Raw genomic sequence first — 19,784 nt, 5'->3', positions numbered from 1 at the left:
GCAAATATGACCTCAGAAAATTCCGTGTGAGAGACAGGCAGGATGTGCAAATGCAGAAACGAAAATTAATTACGTACGAATTGTTAAGCAGTGTGCGGAATCACGCCAAAGTATGATTTCATGGATTTAGACTTTGTGGCCACATGAAGCAGCAAGAGGTCATGTATTAGGCTTGGACGTCACGAGTTGAGACTTCGGTAACCCATTCACAGACACATGCGTGTGCACACACACACACGGGTGCATGCACATGCACAGAGGTATACACCTACAAAGATGACCCATGGACCAAAATGGACCGTCAGGGTAAGCGGTATTGTTAACCAGATCATAAGGCTGGTAGGGTATCGCTAGCACCACGCGTGCTCAGTCACTTCCCCCTCCCCAGCGATTCACCAGACACTCCTGTCCGAGGCTGCAGAGCAGAGGTCCGCGCTACATTCACACAGCAGTCACTACTGCGGTCGACCAGGAAGCCTTTCGCTGAGTTAGCGGGGCCACACAGCCCACGCTGCACACAGACACACGTGTGCAGATACCGACTCGTGAGAGACGGCACACCCAGAAATAACTTTTCATCTCCAAGCACCAAGTCGTGATTCTAAACTATTTTTATTTTACCAGGTAAGGCCCCACGAGCTACATAGCTCTTTTTCAGATGATAGCTCAACAAAGTGGTTTATCCTGTGGAAATTTAGAGCAACCAAATACTCTAAACGAATGGTTCCTTCATTCAGTGATGCTGACATTTCTCGGCGTCATTCTGGATCCCACGCTCTCCTTCGACACCGAAATCAACCTCGTTCTCAAGTCCTGCAACTACCATCTCAGGGCCCTCTGCCAACTGCGTCCGCTCATCAGCTCCAACAAAGCAAATAACTCTCGCCTGCAGCAACGTTGGGTCGCGGACTCGACTGTTGCAAAGCGGTAAGCATCCAGTCCATTCAAAACAACCAAAATAAACTGCAATGCCTCCAAAATTTAATTACCCGAGTTGTCCACGGCCCCCGCAACCCTCACCCCGACTCCCTGTTCATCCTTCATGCCCTTCATTGGCTGCCCATTTCAAGCAAAATTACCTTAAAGATCGTTTGCCTCTGCCTTACACTTCAATGAATCATAGCCACCTTCGCAGTGCGACGCTTCTCATCGTTCTCCGTCGCAGCGTTGTCATTTGGAACGCCATCCCAATTCACATTCGCAATGGTCAATAAATCTCTTCAGCTCGATTTGGGTGTCAAAGGAGACACTGAACTCGGCTCCACGCCTCAGAATTGCATCTTTGGTCCACAACATTGCGCACGTTATAAATTGTATTATTATTCTAAACATGGAGGGAAAAACCAGAGGAGCCAGAGAAAAATATAAGCAACTCCAGGAAGAGCATGCAAACTCCAAATATACAGGCGTCAGGGTCGGGATCAACCCCACGACCTCTTTGATACCAGACACCGTGTTGATGGCGCGTGCCCACCGCACACGGCGACGCCATCTCCCGCTACTCACCCGAGCGCACCGATACAACGCGGCTGCCCCCGTCCATCAGGGTCAGGGGGTCGTGGCGCCGCTCGGTTGAGCACTGCCGGTCAAACTCCACGCGCAGCCCCTCGGCTCCTGGGCCACAGAGGGACAGAACGGTGCGCGAGCAATGGCAGCGCGCGTGAGCAAGCGTGCAAACGTCAACTACTGCCATCAGTCCCTCGAGCACGGTGAAGACTGTGTGGGCACGGGGAAAAACTCACATTGCAAGCTCATCCCTAGTCTATCCCCTTCCCCCACTTAACCCCAAAAGATGTCCAACATCTCTCTAAGGTTTTTAATTATATAGTATTGCTTAACATATCACCGTCTTGATGCTGTTGTACAGCATTAATGCTGTTGTGCAGTATGAATGCTGTTGTTACAGTATTAACTGGTGTTTGGTGGTATTGAACGGTCTAGTATTGTGTATGATGGCGCCATGCAGTGGTGGCGATTGGCGCAGTGGGAGTGACCGGGGATGCGGACGGTGCCGCTGGAGCTGGTATCGTCCGTGTAGGGGTGGCTGCTCTCCACCACGGCCGGCTGCGCCGCGTGGCGCCCGCTCTGCGAATCAGACGCGACGTCCTCCAGCTCCGTCACGCACAGCTCCAGCAGCATCTCCGCCACCTGCGACGCAGGCACAGTGCATACGACACACGGCACACAACGTGGCTCGCAAACACAAGCATCACCCCCGTGGATAGCCTAAGCACCGGCACACACATTAAAGACAAAGATCCCCCGTGTAGCCTTAACAGGCCGGTGGGACAAGTGCTGTTAGACAGCTGCACCTATTAAGGCTGGCACGGCACACGAGGGGGTAGGTGGCCAGCACCAGGCCCGGTAGCCTTTGACACTCCAGTGATGCTTGCAACCACCGCACTAGGTACTCATTTGAGGCTGAGTCGACCTAGAGGAGGCCCAGGATCGGTTCAAATATTCACCACTGTTATTGGTCATGAGATTTCAAACTTGGGTCACCGGGTTCATATCGAAGTGCACTAACCACGATACTACCGCTCCCGATACAACATATGATATACAACATGGCATGGCACACAACATGCGATGCATTATGCACACACATCACACACAAACTACACAACCATGCACACAACACAGACACATAAATGACTCATTTCTTGCACAACCCGTCTGTTGTTAGATAAGAAACCATCTAATTACAGATGCTTACTTTCCTTCCTCTTTGGTTCTTTCGGTAAAATCACGTAGGTAGAAAAGAAGAATAGATCACGACGTTTCGATCACCACACAAGCAATCGTCTTCAGGTGGGATTGTGCCTAATCTCATCTTTGGATTTCCCACTCGCTTTGGCACAATCTCTAGCCCCCACCCTCTTGCCCGTTGGGGCAACCCCCCCCTCCCCCCCTCTCGCCTCTATATATGTATAAGGACTTGTTTCAGCAGCCTGTTTCTCTCTCCCACCTGAAGATGATTGCTTGTGTGGTGATCGAAACGTCGTGATCTATTATTTTTTCTACCTACGTGGCTTTACCGAAAGAACCAAAGAGTATGCATTCCTGCAGTCACGAAAGCTTCAAATCAAGATTGTTTACTTTCCTATTATAATGGTTTGATTTCTAACCCGATGGTTGTATATAGATGCTGGTATGAATATAATAAATATTTAAGTTTAGTTAATGATATTAACATGGAATTAATATAGACGTGATTTCCGTTTTTAATGCAACAAGTCATTACGTATTTTAGTTTTAAGCAAAGCAAAGCTTTGTAAAGCGCCTTGAAATTGATTATTGTTCTGCTTGTTCACTCGGGAAAGCGCAATGCCGCTACGTGTGATCCTAATTAAGCGATTTGCAGGTCATATTTCAGCATTGGGACGTTTTCCCAAAACCAGTCACTCTGTGTGTTTGTGTGTATGTGCTTTTTAGCTTCAGAAGGACCCGGAGAACTGAGGAATCCCGTGCAGAAAACGGGGCGAGAGAAACAGGCAACCTCCACGCAGAAAGGCAATCGAAACCAAGGCCCTTCTTGCTGAGAGGTGCGAGGGTTACCACCGCCCGTGGCGCCCACCTGGGAGTAGGCGATGCCCATGGCGGACAGTACGGCCGACAGCACCTCGCGGCCCCGCTCGCTGGCACGCGCAGCGACTGCCAGCTTCAGCAGGTCGACGAGCACGCGCGTGTCCTCGGGCACGAGCAGGCACGTGAACTCATCCAGACCCTCGGGCTCCGGCACGGCAGTCCGGGCCTGGCTCTCTGTCACCTGCAACGCACACGCGCATAAGCGTAATGCACCAAACACCTACACATACTCACAACAGCCACCATGCACTACGAGGTGGCGGTGACGGATACATCACGGCATTATTAACATCGAATAACCTTTATACTACCAGCGTGGAGCCCTAGCAGACATAACAACAACAACAAACGATGTTCACCACTAAATGGCCGTGACATCACCACGGTGCTTGTGTCAGGATAGATGCACATTGAGGTCACCATTAAGTGTTAAAAGCTTGCTGACAGGAGGTCATGGAAGAGACCCAGTTATTATGAGCTGAGATGACTGGCAGATGCACCACCTGTGCTCCCCACTGTGCAAACTTGCTGCGTTTTAGCCGCCCGGAGCTCCGCTCATTGTTGCGAGTGTTGCTCCTCCCGCCATCTGTTGTTGGAGGGCAACTTCCTCAAACTGCCCAGTAGCATTCTTCACGAGACTCGCCTACAGAGGCTGATCTTGACACTGCTGACACCAGACATTTAGTAACTACTCAGCCCATCTCTTCTCTAGCCCAATAGCCCCTTTATTTTAGCCCCCTCTGACAAGTAAAATAAAAGCTGCTTTATTGCGAGATCGTGTTTAATCCACCGAGTGCCCAAGCAGCTTCCGTTTGCTCGGACAGAGGCGGCTAAACAGGCACGGCACGGGCTGGAGAAGAGATGGGCTGATGTAATACGGGAGGTTTTGTAGCCGGTTGTAATTGCTGATGACCGGCACCAGCGTCAGTCCCCTGGTTCTGCAAGTTGGGTCGGGGGGGGGGGGGTGGGGTTTGGTCACGAGACGTTTTGGATGCCTATCCGCGGGCTGCACCTTGGCTGTGTTGGTCATGGTCTCCGCTATGATGGACGCGGCTCCAGGGTCATCGGTCACGGGGATGAATGGCCGGGAGAAGGTGGTCGACGTCGATGGGGTGAGCGTGTCCTCCGACGCTGTTGTCTGCGAAACAAAAACAACAAAGTCACTACAAGTCATTACTTGGCCTCACCGAGTCTCAAGAGACTCTTTTTTTTCCAGAAGGGTCCTACCAAATGTTCGCAGTCATGGGCGATATTGTTTCTGGGCATAATCCCAATTGAGTAATTTGCAGGTAGCTTATCAGCATTGGGTTGTTTGGCTGATAGCGGTTACAATTTATGTGTTTAGCTATGGGGAGGGCGGGCACAGAACCCAGAGGAAACCCACACAGAACAGGGGGAGTACATATAAACTCGATAAAAACTCTATCATAGCACTTTAGTGACTCCACTGCACTGATGCTATATAAACATTTATGTGACTGATGCCACAGCAGCAGATACACTTCAATCACGACCACTACCCGTGTCGAGGACTCAAGTCGAGCAGACCCATCGCACCTCATTGGGACGGTGTTCAACCACCACACTGCAGGTCACCCTCACTCCTCTTTCTGCTTCCCTCGTACTGCCTCCGCTCTGGATTCACTTCCCGTCGTCTCGATTCCGAAGCTCTTATAACCTTGCTCAATTTAAGAAATGTGTTAACTGTTATCGAATACAATTTTGATAATCATGCTCTTTGGTGCTGGCCACTTGACACATTTATTTATTGTGTCTCGATAAAGAATTATAAGCGAGGATCTCAACCGTATTGGGTGCCGCGTTGGCAAGATGTTAACTACCTCCTATGGTATGTAGGAGGTCGCGGGTTCGGTCCCGACCTCAACACCTGTATATCTGGAGTTTGCGGTGTCTCTCTCCCCGTGAAGACATGAATTTTTCCCTCGGTCCTCCGGTTTATCCTTCCACATTTAGAAGCATGCATTTAGAGAATTTGGCTGCTTTAAATTTCCACATGATAAGCCACTTATCATTGAGCTATCATTTGTGATAGCCAGGTTGCTTCTGCAAAATAGCTATATAGCTCAGTAGGCCTTACCTGGTAAAAGTGAAGTATTGGAAAATGACGGCAGGAAACTCCTTGACGGGAACACACTTCTTTTATTAAATCTTGACTTGTAACAATACAACGCGTGGCCTCTCTTCTTCACAATGCGCTTCTCTTGACTCTGGATTCTGTGCTGCCGGCTCTCTGTGCCTCGTGTAGACTCCGCGCCTCGGCTACACTCCTCTCTCGCCTCGTGTAGACTCTGCGCCTCTGCTACACTCTCCACTCGCCTCGTGTAGACTTTGCATCTCTCTCTCTGGCTACACCGTATGCATACTCGGCTCGTGTAGACCTTCCTCTCTCGCTGGCTACACCGTATGCATACCCGGCTCGTGTAGACCGTTCTCTCTCGCTGGCTACACACTATACATTACTCAGCTCGTGTAGACCGTTCTCTCTCACTGGCTACACACTATACATTACTCAGCTCGTGTAGACCGTTCTCTCTCGCTGGCTACACACTATACATTACTCAGCTCGTGTAGACCGTTCTCTCTCGCTGGCTACACACTATACATTACTCAGCTCGTGTAGACCGTTCTCTCTCGCTGGCTACACACTATACATTACTCAGCTCGTGTAGACCGTTCTCTCTCGCTGGCTACACACTTATACCTTACTCTCCTCTACTCTCCATTACTCTCCTCTCCGGGCTCTATCTCTGCACCTTCGTCTTCATTCTTAGATGGTTCCACTTCCCCCCTGCTCCTCTGTGCATCACCTTATATACCCCTTCTTCCCGGGAGACGGAGCGGATGCGGACCTCAACGTCGGCACCGCTCCTCAGTTACCCAATCCCCACGCGCTATCCCTACGATCCGGTTCCGCTCAGCGCGTGTTTCCACTCCCCGACCAATCACACCGCGCTGCTACCCGATCACTCCCTCTGGGCGCGTCACCGGCACACAGCCAATCAGCAGCACTACCCCCACCCGCGCACTGACGCCTGCTCCTCCCCGTCAGCGCGCGTCACCACACACACACCCGTACATACGCGCTGGCACACGACATATACACCCAGCGCGTATCACCACTACATCACCCCCTCCCACATAGCTCGCAGCCGGCCCGGCTGCTAACAACAACCAACCGCGACGATAAAACGACAACCAACAAAAAAAAAACCCCGTAACCCCCCGAGTGTGCCCCGTAACATAACACAACAACAACAACAACAAGAATAACTATGTACAGATTGACAATGAACCCGAAAAGTCAACAATAACACGATACGAGCAAATTCGAAACGAACGCGCCCCACGTCCCTGCGACTACACGCAGTGACGAGGCGCTCCAACTGCCCCGACTCCTCACGAGGCAGGTCATGCAAAGTAGCACGACCTGGCGCGAGTCCGTCTGGCTGGTCCATCGTATGGGGCGGGACACTGACGACCGTCCGGCGGTTCCGGCTGCTCCAGACGGCGCGGAACGGGCCTGAAAGGGCCGGCCCCGCCGCGGAGATCCGGCCGCCGGTGATCGGCAGCTGTCAGTTCCGAGACACCGGGGATTGTAGAGATGACTTGGGCTCTCGGTCGTCGTCCAGCCGAGCTCCCATGGCGCGCTGCCGCGGAGCGCGGCACCCGGACGCCACGTGGCCCCGGAGGCCGCAGTTATAGCACGTGACGAGGGTCGGAGTAGATCTTGGTTGCTCCGACTTTCGGCCCGATCGCAGAGGCGACCGGGCCCCCGGCCTCCAGTCCCCTGGTCGTCCCGTGGTGAACGCCTCCTCTCGTGGGCTGACGACTTGGGGTTCGGCGACCACCAAACCCGGGGCTGCGACGACAGCAGCGTTGCAACCAACGCCTTGCTTCCGTTGCAGGGCCTCGTGCGCTTGAATACTCGTGGCGACTCTCAAAGAAGAAATATCAATCTCGTCAGCTGTGTTGATAGGGACCCCCAGGTCCTGCGCCAACTTGAGCAGCTGCTCCAAAACCATCGCGTCTTGGCCCTCCTCGTCCATCCGAGGGAACGCAGCATCAGCAAGAGCCAGCAACGCCGTGCGATAGGCCAGCGCGGTCTCCGTGGCCGCTTTCCGTCTTGCGTAGAACTGATGGCGGCACGTAGAGGGAGGCCCGTAGACCCTGGCCAACAAACCCAGCGCATCCTTCAGCGTGGAGCGGTCCGACTTCCGTGCAGCCCTGAAGGCCGCGAGCGCATCGTCGTCCAGCATGGCGGGCAATGCCCGCAGCGCCGTAGCATCGGACCACGCTGACATCTCTTGATGCGCCAAAAACCTTCGCTGAAATTGGCCCCAGTCTCCGCCTTCCGCCTTGAAGGCTGACAACGTGGGCAGGCGCTGCTGAAAAATGAAGTCATCCGCCTCGTGGTTCCTCTCCGCCTGTCCGTCGGTGTCTAAGATGGCGGCTCCAGCAGCAGACGTAAGATGGCGAACCCCCTCGCGCGCTGATGACGTCGATGCGCGCGCTTGGGAACCCACCACCACGTGGCGCTCGCCGTTCCCGCCAAAAGTAGGCCCAGGCGCAATGGCGGGAATCCCCCATTCGTTTTGGCGGGAATCTGCGGGGCGACCTTGTAAAATGTCCCCCACCGTCCCCGCTCCTCCCGACGAGCTGATCTCCGCCAAGATGGACGCGGCGGCGAGCAGCAGCTCCGCCAGTCGGGAGTGCGCCTCACGAAGCCCGGCGTCTGTCCCCGGTCGCTCGGCCGGCGCCGTCGACGGACCCTGCAGCGTGGGCAAGTCCTCTTCCTCACCCCCCGCCACCAGCGGCCCCGAGTCGTCCAGGTCTTCCTCGCGGTCAATCCCGTGGGTCCTACGGGTCTTCCTCGTCTCCATACTTGGAAGCCCGTTTCACTTCTGACGCCAGATGAAGTATTGGAAAATGACGGCAGGAAACTCCTTGACGGGAACACACTTCTTTTATTAAATCTTGACTTGTAACAATACAACGCGTGGCCTCTCTTCTTCACAATGCGCTTCTCTTGACTCTGGATTCTGTGCTGCCGGCTCTCTGTGCCTCGTGTAGACTCCGCGCCTCGGCTACACTCCTCTCTCGCCTCGTGTAGACTCTGCGCCTCTGCTACACTCTCCACTCGCCTCGTGTAGACTTTGCATCTCTCTCTCTGGCTACACCGTATGCATACTCGGCTCGTGTAGACCTTCCTCTCTCGCTGGCTACACCGTATGCATACCCGGCTCGTGTAGACCGTTCTCTCTCGCTGGCTACACACTATACATTACTCAGCTCGTGTAGACCGTTCTCTCTCACTGGCTACACACTATACATTACTCAGCTCGTGTAGACCGTTCTCTCTCGCTGGCTACACACTATACATTACTCAGCTCGTGTAGACCGTTCTCTCTCGCTGGCTACACACTATACATTACTCAGCTCGTGTAGACCGTTCTCTCTCGCTGGCTACACACTATACATTACTCAGCTCGTGTAGACCGTTCTCTCTCGCTGGCTACACACTATACATTACTCAGCTCGTGTAGACCGTTCTCTCTCGCTGGCTACACACTTATACCTTACTCTCCTCTACTCTCCATTACTCTCCTCTCCGGGCTCTATCTCTGCACCTTCGTCTTCATTCTTAGATGGTTCCACTTCCCCCCTGCTCCTCTGTGCATCACCTTATATACCCCTTCTTCCCGGGAGACGGAGCGGATGCGGACCTCAACGTCGGCACCGCTCCTCAGTTACCCAATCCCCACGCGCTATCCCTACGATCCGGTTCCGCTCAGCGCGTGTTTCCACTCCCCGACCAATCACACCGCGCTGCTACCCGATCACTCCCTCTGGGCGCGTCACCGGCACACAGCCAATCAGCAGCACTACCCCCACCCGCGCACTGACGCCTGCTCCTCCCCGTCAGCGCGCGTCACCACACACACACCCGTACATACGCGCTGGCACACGACATATACACCCAGCGCGTATCACCACTACAAAAGAAACAAAGTTTAGTTTAGGCTAAGCGCTATGCTGAGGAATTACAAGCCCCCCCCCTCCTCCCAGGAAACGGGGTCCAGCGCACCTCATTGCGCTTGTCCTGCCAGGGGCCCAAGCTGGGCCCTCCGTCCGTCTCCGTGGCAACAGAGGACTCGGCGTCCTCGGCGGCGGGCGGCGGAGCTGGGGAGAGGTCGCGTGAGGGCACCAGCGGGGAGACGGCGCGCTCCGTAGGGGCGATCATGCTGCCCGGCATCAGCGAGCAGCACACGGCGTCTCTGGAAGGGCAGAAGAGGGAGCAGCAGCAGCACCAACACACACAACTCTGACAGTTAGATATGTGTATGTGTGTTGAACTTCTTTCGCACTGTACGTAGCCAACCATGCTAATCAGAGGTGCGAATCGGAGAATGAATGAGATCAGGTTAAGGCAGGGGTTGGGAATCAAAATAACAAAAGGCATCTTTTTTTCCAAAATGGTAAAAAAGTCTATATTTTAAGAGCTGAAACGCGTGTCAATACGAGACGGTCCTTAATAAATAACGTCATGAAGCAGTCCGTAATGAGTTGCATGCGGCTTGGGAGCTGCAAGTTGCCGACTCCTGCCCATGGTAAAATGGACATCCATTGTAAACTGGACTACCATGGCAAATTGGACTTCCATGGTAAACTGGACTTCCATGGTAAACTGGACTAACATCATAAACTACACTTCCATGGTAAACTGGGCTCCCATGGTCAGTGGTCAGGAACCAAAATAACAGGAGCCATTTCTGTTGAATTCCGTAAAAAGACAGCTAAATATTTCAAGAGCCGCAATGCAATTCTTAAAGAGCCACCTGCGGCTCCAGAGCCAGAGCTTGCTAACCGCTGCGTTTAAGGCAACGAAGAAGCGATGAGACGCTTAATGGAGCTGAGAGGCACGGGCCTGCAGCTGGCTCACGCACCTTGCATACATGTGCTGCAGGGCAGTGAGGATGTGGGACAACGCCTGCTGCTTGGCCTGTTTGCCGTCCAGCGCCAGCAGGATCTTGGTGAGGGATGGCCGGTTCTGTTTGGCCGCTACGGAGCCATTGGGCTTGGAGCTCACCAGTGGATCAGAGTCCGAGTGCAGGCCTGAGCACACACGTACGCACAAGGAAACTCCACCTTTGCAACGTTCAACGTGATAGCTTCTTCTCAGAATCGAACATTGGATTCACATTGCTTCCTATGGTTATTATTGACATATTCCAACCAAGGTCAAAATTGTGAATGCATCAGTGCTGTCTGTCCATCCGTAATAGAGCACAGGGAATCATGAAAACTCTCATGAAGACGACCCAGACGCAAACGTCACAATCATTATCACAGCGAACACTCAGGACAGGACATTGTGTAGAGACATACGCCCTGCTTCATAGCTGACTGACTCTGGTGCAATGTACAGACTTGGGTCCTGTCTGCCATCAGCTGACAATCATTCGCGTGCAGAAGCAGCACCCACCAAGATAGCTGGCACCAAGGGGGTCCCGTGCCGCCTGAAAGAGCACAGGCTCGTGCACGGCGGGCGTGGCCACGTCCACGGTGGTCCAGGCGATGCTGTGCGAGGAGCCGCAAGCCACGCGCGTGATCTTGTGGCCCTCGAGGCCCTGAACGAGTGTGGGCCGCCGGTTCACGGTGGTAGTGCCGTTCCCCTGTTGCCCATGGTCGTTGTCGCCCCATGCATAAACCTGCATGCCGCACAGTGTTATTATTAGCCTCCGGTGGTCACCCTCTGTACCCACGCCGAGCTCCACAAACCCCAGCAGCACCAAACCAGGTACAACGTGAACACTCATTAGAGCAGCGGGCCTCATCAGAGTAGAATCCCCCCCCCGCCCCCGTTTAGCCATACAGACTTCTGGCGTATGTTCCAAAACTATTTACAAGTACCTGACAAGGCTGGCACAATCCATGATAGAGTGGTCAGCACCGTACTTTCCCATGATTGATGGTGACATAGCAACATCGGGCACTGCCAAGTTCATAAAGTAAAGAAATCTCTTTACTAAGGTGGCTGACTAATTGGACTTTTCCTGTCTTGAAATGTTTAACCCACTGTGACCCAATTTTGTGCAGCACTCACTCATTTACACGTCACGAAGAAGAGCCACTGCCCAATGCATCACCTATTATACAATTTTAGTTTTAAGTTCGTGTTTTTTTATGTCCTGAGAGTTTTCTGTTATTCGCGTTAGTGTAGCACTTTTGAGTGGTGCCAGCTCAAGATCAACAGTTTTAGTGGGAAGCATGGAGTCTCGCACTGCCTCTGCATAGCTTCAGACATTGCTCTCCCATCTCAATCGCAACGGAAGCGACACTGGCAATTGCATTTTGACACGTATCACTGCCTGTTTACAGACTAGTGCAATAATCACCACGATTATTATTTAGATGTTTCTGTAACTGTAAATGTTTTTTGTTTTGTTTTTTGCCCGAGTCAACTCTTGCTCAAGGAAATGTATTTCGTTTACTATCGATTGTGTGCGTGCGCCGTTTTCAACTTCTTTGGAATGTCGTTGTTTTTTCTCCGATTTTTAATTAGCTTCATTGCCTGTACGTGTTACGCGTTATTGCTTTTCAAAAACTTCTCGTGACCCCTGGTCACTCTTGCAAACGAGACTCAATCCTGCTCTTTTGAGTCCTCGCGCCGGGTGGCCGGGCGGGCGGGTGCAGGGGGACGCACCTGCCCCCCCTCGGTCACGGCCAAGCAGTGCAGGGCCCCCACGGCCACGTGCACGATCTTTTTGTTGCGCAGTCCCTCCACCACCTGGGGCTTCCGCACGTGGGCGTCCGTGCCGTGGCCGAGCCGGAAGTAGTCTCCCTTTCCCCTGGGTCACACACCACAGGTCAGTGCGCACGCTCATTACAGACACACTCTGAAGCGAGTCTCGAGTCTCAATAATATTTTACTAAATAAGAAAGGATTATTTATAGCAACACATTTTGAGTTCCCTATGAATTTGATAGCTTAACATGGAGTAACGTTGAAGTCAGCTTTTCATTAGCACAGGATATATTTGACACACACTCTCTGGCAGAACTTGGCAATGAGACACAGACCAGGTCCACACGAGGCCAGACTTGGACAGGGCGAGCGAGAACTGCGCGCCGCACTCGATCTGGCAGATCCCCTGCCCGTTGAGCCGCTCGATGTTCTGAGGGACGTTGCACCCCTCGCTGCCCCCGCGGCCCAGCTTTCCAAAGTCTCCATCTCCCCACGAAAACACCAGACCTGGCCACACACACACATACAAGACAAAATAAATGAGCAGACAAAAATGTTTTCTTCCCATATCGGTTTCTCCACGTACAAATTATAAAAGATGGTTTACACCATCCCATTGGCCAAATGACCTTACAGGTAGTGCATTATTTAAACACAAATTCTTGACCAGATTCTAGATTCTGATTTTTTAAAAATATAATTGGATGCACTCCACAAATTCACAGACAACAGCCACCGCTCGTCACTAAGTGGCAGTGACATCACCACAGAGCTTCTGCCAGGCTAATTGCATCGAGAAGCGAGGGCATAACTGTGGCTGAGAAGACCCGACGCTTCATGTGGAATGACAGGGCAGACTTCCACGCAGCATTATGCAGCTGATGAAAAACTAAACTAAAACTAAACTTCGATTTAAAGCTTTCATGACTGCAGGGATTCATCTTCTTGGTTCTTTCGGTAAAGTCACGTAGAAGGAAAATAATAAAATAATAAAACATAATAAAATAATTCTCACGACGTTTCGGCCACAACGCAAGCAGCCGTCCTCAGGTGAAGAATGAAACACCACCAAGCTTGGAGCGTATATTTCAAGCTTGGTGGTGTTTCATTCTTCACCTGAGGACAGCTGCTTGCGTTGTGGCCGAAACGTCATGAGAATTATTTTATCATGTTTTATTTTTTATTTTCCTTCTACGTGACTTTACCGAAAGAACCAAGAAGATAAAACTAAACTATTTTTATTTTACCAGGTAAGTCCCACTGACCTATATAGCTCTTTTTCATAACAGACCTGGCTATCACATATGATAGCTCAACGAAGTGGATTATCAAATGAAAATTTATAGCAGCCAGATACTCTGAATGCATGTTTATAAATGTGGATGGAAAAAACCTGAGGACCCAGAGAAAAAAACAGGCGACCAGGGAGAGAACATGCAAACTACAAATTTACAGGCATCAGGGTCGGGATCGAACTCACGACACTCTGTATACCAGGCGAGGTAGTTAACATCTCACCACCGTAGTACCGGTATACCTTGCACTTTCGTCTGGTTAGGGACCAGAGCATGGACGAATGTCAAAAATGGACGAATGTCAAAGCAGAGCCTTTATTTAGCTTGCAAATGTATTTTGCCCGGTGAAAAACGTACATGCAAATAACTATAGTAACTATATAACACATGTGTGTGAAATCTAAATTAACAGAAATAAAAGAAAAATAAACATGAAAAAAATTAATAATAAACTATATGATCATTTTAATATTTGTATTTTGCGTAAGTGGACGATGAATATATTGGTGATTTAGAGGGAATCTAGATTCATAAAATAGGAAGGAGAAAATTGGTGCGGATGAGGTTCATCATCAGAACCGGAAATCAATCTTTCTTTTTGGTGGAGATCTAACAGTGGCTGGAGCTAACGTTGACGGCTCGGAATGTGAAGGGTTAGGGGGAGGGATGACTGGCGATGGTTGTGGCGGTTGCTTCTTGAAAAAGGAAACCAAGGAAGTTTGCAGTATTGAAGTGTTCTTCCTTTTTCTAAGAAGTTCTTTGTAACAGGCTATTTGGTATTCTCGGCCACTAATTACTTTAGAACTTCTTTCGAAATTTGGATCGACCCTTTCCCAAAATGCAATTGCGTCCTCTACTTTGGCAATTCCTTCTTCTAATCCTTTGGTTGTCAACGCCCTAGGCCAGGGGTCGGCAACCAAAATAACAAGAAGAGCCATTTCTTTCCAATTCGGTACAAAATTCAGTATTTCAAGAGCCGCAATGCATCTGAGTACATACTGTACATACGTACATATTGTCAAGAAGCAGCCCGTAAAGAGCCGCATGCGGCTCCGGAGCCGTAGGTTGCCGACCCCTGCCCTAGGCTGAGCCGTATCTTCAGACGAAGACTCCTGTTCATTGAAAATGTTTCTGTGTTTATCAAACTGCAGAAGATCCTCATCAGTTAGGGGCTGATCATGCGACTAAAGCAGTCCCCTAACATCTTCAGCCTCTACTTGTAATTCCAGCTGCTGAGCCATGTCCACAACACATCAAACCCTTCAAAATCGTCCATGAGGGAGGGAACCAGCTTCTTCCATACCCCTTTCACATTGGTTTCTTGTACTTCGTCCCATGCATCTCTGATAGTTTTGATTCCATCCTGAATATTAAAAGTTTCCAAAATCATTTTACATTTATTTTGCTTACCTCCCTCATCAACATCTGCAGTATCTCGTGCAGCTATAGCCTTTGCAAACGTCCTTCTCAGATAGTAAGATTTGAACGATGCGATTACTCCTTGCTCCATAGGCTGCAGCAAAGCAGTTGTATTTGGAGGAATAAACACAACTTTTCTCTGTGGGCCTCAATCACAAGTCTTGGGTGGCTTGGAGCATTATCCACCAGCAATCGAATGTTAAATGGAATTTGCTGTTGTTTGCAGTAAGCCTCAACTGGAGGCTTGAAATAATCACTGAATCAAGTTGTAAATAAATCACCAGTCATCCAGGCTTTTTTATTTGACTTGCAATGAACTGGGAGGCTAGACTTGACGTAACTTTAACGGCCCTAGGATTCTCAGAACGGTTTTAGCTTGCAGTCGCCAGCTGCATTAGTCCCAAGCAACAGAGTTAGCCTATCTTTGGCAGCTTTAAATCCAGGCACTGACCTCTCTTCTCTAGCTATCAAAGTCATTGAGGCCCGTTTCATCCACGTTGAAGATCTGCTGCTTTGTATATCCACCATCTATTATTGTTTTGGGCTCTGCTGGAAAAGTTTCTGCAGCAGCTGTGTCTGCACTAGGGCTGAACGATTAATCGATTTCAAATCGAAATTTGAAACAATGCGATTAGTAAATCGCAAAGGCTGCAATTTTTTGTGATTTGAAAAGTCCTATTACTTTATTATTGAAATTATTTTTCATTATAACTTTCTTTCTTTAACTTAAGAATTGTTATATGTTTGATTGTTCTATTTCAATTAAAACATTTTAATAAATACATGTTGGAAGCAATTCACATATTTTAAGTTATCATCCTTGCATTAGAATATATAGAGCAGTTCATATTTTGATGGTATCATGTGGAAATGCTCCATCACATGTTTTAAATCTATTACACAGTGAATATTGAACTGAAGCTTGACTTAAGAAAATGCAATCGCAATATCTGTCAGAAAAATCACAATTAGATAATTGCCCCAAATCGTTCAGCCTAGTCTGCACTAGCTGCTTCTCCCTGCACTGCAATATTATGGAAACTGGACCTTTTCTTAAAGTTGTCAAACCAGTCTCTGCGAGCCCCAAATATTTTTCCTGATGCCTCTCCTTTTTCAGCCTTCATTGTATTAAATAGAGTTAGGGCTTTAGCCGTCATAAGGCATTGGCTTAGAGGAATGTTGTGGCTGATTTGATCCTGAATCCACACATTTAAAACTTTCTCCATCTCACCAATGAAACTGTGCCATTTTGTAATAGCTTGGTATGCACTGGCGTAGCGTTTTTTACTTCCTCTAATACTTTACCTTCATTCTTAAGAATTGTACTAACTGTTGGGCGAGGTATGCCTAGCTTGCGACTTAGATCAGCATGGGACATGCCTTGCTCATTAGGTTTGATTAGATCAAGCTTTTCTTGCAAATTGAGAACCTTATGGGTTATTTTAGCTTTACTATCACCACACTTAGGACCCATTATGAATATATTAAAGCACAAACATAAGTATTTTACAGGAATCACAAAAATAAGCACAGTATCAATACTATACTCTTTGGGTTTTTCGGTCAAGTCGCGTAGATATAAAAATAAAAATCACGTTTCTATCACAACACAAGCAATCGTCTTCAAGTGAAAAAATACCGCAGGCGAACTGCTGAGGCAGGAGAAATATAGCGAGAGAACTACTGCAGCAAGAGTTTATATAGGTTTGAGATGGGTACAACCCAAGGGTAAGTGAGCGGGGCTAGAGGTGGAATTTACAAGGAATATACCTCGGCCATTGTACTGCTAGAGATTAGCATGTAAATCAGTTAATGTAACCCCACGACTACGGTGCTGAAGAAGCCATTGTATTGCTGGAGATTAGAGATTAGCATGTCAATGTGAGATGGCAGCGGCTGTTTTAATGACACATTCAGCCTATTAAACAACGAGAGCCACCGCCACATCGAAGAAAAGGGAAGCAGCGGCTATGTCAGTGAGACATTTAGCCTGTTAATGTAAAGACATTTAACAAGGTAATGTAACTCAGAGAGTCGGAAATAACTGTTAATATCGGCAGGTAGGATGGAAGCATCACACCTGGTGAATAACATCCTTCCAATGATTGCTCAGTTTGTACCCATCTTCTCAGTTTAAATTGTCTGTGTTTATATATCTGGATGGCTTCATGAACAAATCTTTGTTGATAGCCAGTGGGTTTGCATAGTATCTTCGTCTTGGAGAAATCAATTTCATGTGTGCCGACAGCGTTAAAACAATGATCAGCCACGGCAGAGCTATTAGTCCTACTATGTCTCAGATCCGCCTTGTGTTCACGAACACGGTCTGAGACATGTCGCTTGGTTTTTCCAATGCAACTACTGCCGCAGGCACAACTTAGATTGTAGACACCGAAGTATTTCATGTCAGGGATAACATCACAGATGGGATCAGATCACGCATTTGATGTACTGTGTTAAATCGAACCTGGATCTTGTGTTTGCTCATGATTTTGGAAATATATTTGGTGACCCCTGCTATGTATGGCAAGGTGATGGTTTTGATTGGGTCCTCAGGTGGTTCTCTTCCAACGGTTGGGGTGACAGCTTTACGGATTGTGTGGTCTGAATATCCATTCATCTTGAGGGCTTGGTGTACGTGCTCCAGTTCACTGGCTAGGTGGTGATGGTCGGAAATGCAACGAGCCCTGTGATGTAGAGTTTTGATGAGGGAATTCTTCTGGGCTGGATGGTGGTGGGAGTAAGGGTTTAGATAGGCATCCGTGTGGGTGGCTTTCCCATAGACAGAGTGTCTCAATGAGCCATCTGGTCTCTTTTCGATTAAAACATTCAAAAATGGTAACTTGCCATCCTTTTCCACCTCCATGGTGAATTTGATGGCTGGGTGTATGGAATTGATGTGGTTGAAGAATTGGTTCAAAGCTGGCAGGCGATGTGGCCAGATGACAAACGTGTCATCTACGTATCTCTTCCACAACTACATCGAAATACTGTACACGTGTTTTATGATCACGAAAATAACTATTAACACTGTAGTATTATACTTTTATCACAAAAATAACTATGAATTGTTTACAGTATAATCACATAAGTACAGTATTATTAATATGAATAAACACAAATATAAGAGATGCTCACTGAACGACTTCTATTCAAAAACTGAATTAAAAAGATGGAAGGTTGGATGAAATCGGACGAAAGAGGAAAGCGCGTTGACGAAAATTGAAATGTGGTTATAATTGAAAACGGCCGAAAGAGCGAAGCGACGAAAGTCAAATGGACGAAAGTCAAGGTATCGTTGTATCCCAAAAGAAAAGATAATGGCGTTCGGCTGATTTGGAATGAGACCTCCATTGCCAAACCATAGCTATTCATACGTAAACTGCCCAGGTATTGAAACTTCTCCACTCTCTCCACAACATCCCCAGCGTTTAACAGTACTATCCTTTTTGTATTTGGATTGTCAACCAACACCAGGTAAAACAACATGTGCACCTATTGTTCTCTTTTAGCCCCGCCCACCCCCCAACACGTTCCATTCATTGGCTGCCACATTCAGATAACCCCCTCCTCCCCCCTTAACTTGTATTTAAGGGCTTGTCTCTTGGAATTTTGCCTCACTTGATACAGTAAATCTAGCTGTGACAGTCCCACCTGATGACGGAGACTTGTGTTGCCTCCGAAACGTCGTGATTAATAATTTTATTTCTATTATTTTATTTTTATTATTTATTTTTACTTACGTGACTTTACCGAAAAAACCCAAGAGTATGAATCCTTGCAGTCACGAAAGCTTCAAATCTAGAATATGAACAGACCGTTATGCTAACTGAAATTAGTGAGCTCCTACAGGAGTGCAGAGTGGGTGCCAGTGATGTCAAGGTAGCAACAGCGCTCAATGCGTCACATGCACGCTGCCCGGCTCGTGTTACCTTCATCAGTAAGAGCGAGGGTCTGGGCGTCTCTGCTCCCACACGCCACCTGGACCACTCTGTGCCCCAGCAGTGCTTTCACCTGAGACGCATGCAGATACGAAAAATCAGAAACACGCAAACATCCCATAGCCGGCGACGTGGCTTGCAATTCGCTATCAAGTGATAAAAGGGTAGTCTTGGGCCCATCACCTTCAGATAATTTGTGCCTCTTTACACAGCTCCGAGCCACACGAGGGAAACAAACTGATGATAGAGAATGAGGCAGCTGCGGCACTGGACGTGGCGAGCCACCGCCATGTTCGCCCCCCTGCCCTGGCGTCACCGTGGGCGGGCCCTCACCAGCTTGGGCCGCAGCTGCGTGCTGTTGTCTCCGTGGCCCAGGCGGCCGTACTCGCCCAGGCCCCAGCAGTAGAGCTCCCCGCTGGACGCGATGGCTGCACTGTGCGACGAGCCACACGCCACGTCGCGGATGCGTTTCGTCTTGAGGGTGTCGATCAGCTTGGGTTTGTCCACGTTCCTAAAAAAAAATTACCAGGTAAGGCCCACTCAGCTATTTAGCTCGTTTTTTTGGAAGCAACCTGGCCGGGTTTCTGCCCCCGAAATATCTGTGCCCCCTTCCCTTGTTATTGCTCATGCTCTGTATCGGACTCTTGTTGAAAAAAAAGCGACCTGGTCACAAATTATAGCTCAGCGAAGTGGCTTATCATGTGGAAGTTGACAGCAGTCAAATACTCTAAACGCATGTTTATAAATGTGGAGGGAAAAACGGAGGACTAGGAA

The 19,784-nt window shown here is 49.3% G+C and overlaps 1 protein-coding gene across 7 annotated transcripts in view; it reads right to left on the bottom strand.

Moving 5' to 3' along the window:
* Window positions 1–19,784, bottom strand: part of HERC2 (HECT and RLD domain containing E3 ubiquitin protein ligase 2) — a 165,255-nt gene that overhangs the window by 46,313 nt on the left and 99,158 nt on the right. For all 7 annotated transcript variants that reach the window (XM_078864785.1, XM_078864787.1, XM_078864788.1 and 4 more), the window contains 11 exons: window positions 19,344–19,521; window positions 19,002–19,083; window positions 12,691–12,862; window positions 12,314–12,458; window positions 11,093–11,318; window positions 10,554–10,722; window positions 9,695–9,884; window positions 4,601–4,726; window positions 3,578–3,769; window positions 1,995–2,148; window positions 1,507–1,614 (listed from right to left, as the gene is read on the bottom strand). In XM_078864785.1, coding sequence (XP_078720911.1) covers window positions 1,507–1,614; window positions 1,995–2,148; window positions 3,578–3,769; window positions 4,601–4,726; window positions 9,695–9,884; window positions 10,554–10,722; window positions 11,093–11,318; window positions 12,314–12,458; window positions 12,691–12,862; window positions 19,002–19,083; window positions 19,344–19,521 — 1,742 coding nt within the window. The remainder of the gene's footprint in view (window positions 1–1,506; window positions 1,615–1,994; window positions 2,149–3,577; window positions 3,770–4,600; window positions 4,727–9,694; window positions 9,885–10,553; window positions 10,723–11,092; window positions 11,319–12,313; window positions 12,459–12,690; window positions 12,863–19,001; window positions 19,084–19,343; window positions 19,522–19,784) is intronic.

The sequence above is a fragment of the Lampetra fluviatilis genome, chromosome 19 (assembly GCF_964198595.1).
Source record: "Lampetra fluviatilis chromosome 19, kcLamFluv1.1, whole genome shotgun sequence".
In the NCBI taxonomy this organism is placed as follows: domain Eukaryota; kingdom Metazoa; phylum Chordata; class Hyperoartia; order Petromyzontiformes; family Petromyzontidae; genus Lampetra; species Lampetra fluviatilis.
This window is presented reverse-complemented; position numbering and strand designations above follow the sequence as displayed.